The sequence below is a fragment of the Guillardia theta genome, assembly GCF_000315625.1.
Source record: "Guillardia theta CCMP2712 unplaced genomic scaffold GUITHscaffold_56, whole genome shotgun sequence".
NCBI lineage: Eukaryota > Cryptophyceae > Pyrenomonadales > Geminigeraceae > Guillardia > Guillardia theta.
The window spans coordinates 1114-3384 of record NW_005434618.1 but is presented as its reverse complement, the minus strand read 5'-3'; the positions used below and the strand labels follow the sequence as shown (position 1 = coordinate 3384).

The 2271-nt window shown below is 54.2% G+C and overlaps 1 protein-coding gene across 1 annotated transcript in view; it reads left to right on the top strand.

The window, feature by feature from the left end:
- Positions 1–1900: 1900 nt before the first annotated feature.
- The window catches only part of GUITHDRAFT_74431 (hypothetical protein), a gene marked incomplete at both ends in the record, with an annotated part of 927 nt that continues 556 nt past the window's right edge, over positions 1901–2271 (top strand). Inside the window, 2 exons of the mRNA XM_005828761.1 lie at positions 1901–1967; positions 2034–2080. Of these exons, the coding sequence (XP_005828818.1) occupies positions 1901–1967; positions 2034–2080 (114 nt within the window). The remainder of the gene's footprint in view (positions 1968–2033; positions 2081–2271) is intronic.

Here is a 2271-nt window from a genome sequence, read left to right as displayed (position 1 = left end):
GGGTGACACCCGGGTTATTCAAACAATTTTCTGTTGAGGCCCCCTATAGATGTCACAAGTCAGTAACCCTGGTAGATTGGAGCCCTCATGATATCGATGAGTAGGAACATTTTGGCGAGAGTCATGCCGATAGACCAGGCGGGAGGTGGACCGGTTTAGGCACGAGACGGAGTATCAGTCGTCGTCAGGGTCTCCCTGAATCCAAAATCAGCTCCGCCAACCTCACTGCCTAGCTGCGGGAGGGAGGGAGAGAGGGAGGGAGGGAGGGAGGGAGGGAGAGAAGGAGGGAGGGGGAGTAGCAGAAGCGGCTCCTCAAGTTTACCACTCGGGATCGCGAATGGGATATTGACCGGCGTAGTAACTTGTCACAGTTTAACCCTCAAGCACCTCGAGGATCCTTCAATTGGCTCAAAGGAAAAATCGACAGAGTCTGGACCCTCCCCCCCTGCCCCCGCCGGGCCCCTCACTGTGAGGCTCATCCGCCTGTGACTCGGAAGGTCGTAACTTGACAGTTGATGTCTTGAAGTTACGACCGTCCGGGTACTTTACTCAAAGTTAAGTTAAAAATCAGTACGAGGACAATCAGGAGAGACGAGGAGGGTCAAGGGCCTCCTCGCCTCTCCTGAGGCTTGACCGTCCGGACACCCGCCGATCTGATTGTCCTCGTACTGATTTTAACTTAACTTTGAGTAAAGCGAGGCTGATTGTCCTCGTAAAGGCTGATTTTAACTTAACTTTGAGTAAAGCCAGGCTGATTGTCCTCGTACTGAGTTTTTAACTTAACTTTGAGTAAAGGGCTGGCCGGCACCGGGCAGGCAGTGCTGAGAGTCAGTGACCGTCCGATCGGCGATCCGACGCCGGACTCAGGGCCGACGACCGTACTCCCGGCCCGGGCCGGGGCCCCGGCCCTCACCGTGCTGGGAGCCTCAGTACCTCGCCGGGCGGAGTCCGGCCCTGCCAGAACCCCTCCTACCCCACAGCCCCCACCCCCCCGTCGCAGCGGCGTGCCTGAGAGTTTGAAGCGTCCCCTTGATGGAATGAGGAGACTCATCTCAATTGATTCGAACAGTAAACTGTAGTGAATTTATTGAAAGGCTACAAGATTTATTGCAAAAGCAGAAATAAAATGGAATATATATAGAAGATATATAATGTGATGGGTTGCAGCGAGTATTTTATTGCGACTGGACCCAAGGGGCATCGTAGGAACGAGGGGGGTAGGGTGCTGCCTGTACCGGTACTTTCACATAGTCAACCAGGGGTGCATCCAGTACGCCACCTAGTAATTTCCATGGGGTTATATGAGATGGCGGGAACTACAGGCTCTACATGAGAATCAAGCGAAAATGGCGGCTGGGGCGGCGGAGGAGAGGGAAGAGAGGGAGGGAGGAGAGGAGGGTAAGCATGGGAGAGATGAGATTGGATGCGGCAAGGGAAGTTACGAGGAGGGAAGAACAACCGTATGCGGGGTAGAGGATTTTCCAAAGCAGGAAAGAGTACAGAGAGATATGGAAGAAGGAAGTGTGTGGATACTTTTTGGGTGAAATGGTGGAAAGAGAGGAGGTGGAAAAGCAAGGGGGAGCGAGGAGACGCGAGGATGAGAAAAAAAGAAGACGAATGATCCAAAGGAAGATGATTTCATGCATGGCCGATCATTCCATGATCAGCTTCGAGGGCACCGGTCCACTGACAAGAGCATGATAACGTCCATAACTCCTCACCGCTCACCTCAATATCGATCTCATCTGATTCCCGTCTATGTTCGACAGCTTCATCAAGATGCAGATCTTCGTCAAGACGGTTCGTCTCCATGACTCATGCTTTGACTGACTCGTGCTCGACCCTGCAGCTGACTGGCAAGACGATCACGTTGGAAGTTGAATCTTCAGACACCATTGACATGGTGAAGTCGAAGATTCAGGACAAGGAGGGGATCCCTCCTGATCAGCAGCGTCTCATCTTTGCTGGTATGCTCCCCCCAGCCTTCCCTCCCGTTCCTTGCTGCCTTCTGCTTGGGGTTCATGGCGATGCAGGCAAGCAGCTCGAAGACGGTCGAACTCTGGCAGACTACAACATTCAGGTCAAGAGGAAGTGATCAAAGAGGAAAAGAGAGCGAGAGAGAGATCGACAGGAGGGATGGGAAGTTGAGCGAGGAGGGAGGAGGGAGGGAGGGAGGGGAGGGAGGGAGGGAGGGAGGGAGGGAGGGAGGGAGGGAGGGAGGGAGGGAGGGAGGGAGGGAGGGAGGGAGGGAGGGAGGGAGGGAGGGAGGGG